Raw genomic sequence first — 629 nt, 5'->3', positions numbered from 1 at the left:
TACATTGCCCCCCCATGACGGTGTGTGTGATTGCAGGGGATCGGGTGGTGCAGCTCATCATGGAATACGTCCCCCTCGGGAGTCTCCGCGATTATCTCCCCAGACACAGCGTCAGTCTGGCCCAGTTGTTGCTCTTCGCTCAGCAGATCTGTGAGGTGAGCGCCTGGGCCGTCATCTTTGCTGGAGGTCACGTGACTCCGATCCGCCGTCATACGTGTCTCTTCTGTGTCTCAGGGGATGTCTTACCTCCACTCCCAGCATTACATCCACCGCGACCTGGCGGCACGCAACGTCCTGGTGGAGAACGAGAACGTGGTGAAGATCGGCGACTTCGGACTGGCCAAAGCGGTTCCTGAGGGCCACGAATATTACCGCGTGAGCGAGGATGGGGACAGCCCTGTGTTCTGGTGAGGAGCTCCGCGTGTTCTCCTCGTCTCTATGACGTCATCCTCATCCTCCTCCTTCATCATTCCCCTTCCCCCAAGCTCAGCCACATGAGCGTCTCCTCCTCCTCTTCATTGTCTCCTCCTCCTCCTCTTCATTGTCTCCTCCTCCTCCTCTTCATTGTCTCCTCCTCCTCCTCTTCATTGTCTCCTCCTCCTCCTCTTCATTGTCTCCTCCTCCTCCTC

At 57.7% G+C, this 629-nt stretch overlaps 1 protein-coding gene across 1 annotated transcript; it reads left to right on the top strand.

Annotated features, from left to right (window-relative positions):
- The first annotated feature begins 29 nt into the window (after window positions 1–29).
- Window positions 30–419, top strand: LOC108804016 (non-receptor tyrosine-protein kinase TYK2-like). The gene is made up of 2 exons (XM_018575786.1): window positions 30–155; window positions 235–419. The coding sequence occupies exons 1-2, from the start codon at window positions 60–62 to the stop codon at window positions 409–411; spliced, it is 273 nt and encodes a 90-aa protein (XP_018431288.1). The 5' UTR covers window positions 30–59; the 3' UTR covers window positions 412–419.
- The last annotated feature ends 210 nt before the right edge of the window (window positions 420–629 follow it).

Source organism: Nanorana parkeri, unplaced genomic scaffold (genome assembly GCF_000935625.1).
Source record: "Nanorana parkeri isolate BGI_ZX_2015 unplaced genomic scaffold, ASM93562v1 scaffold4765, whole genome shotgun sequence".
Taxonomy (NCBI): domain Eukaryota; kingdom Metazoa; phylum Chordata; class Amphibia; order Anura; family Dicroglossidae; genus Nanorana; species Nanorana parkeri.
This window is presented reverse-complemented; position numbering and strand designations above follow the sequence as displayed.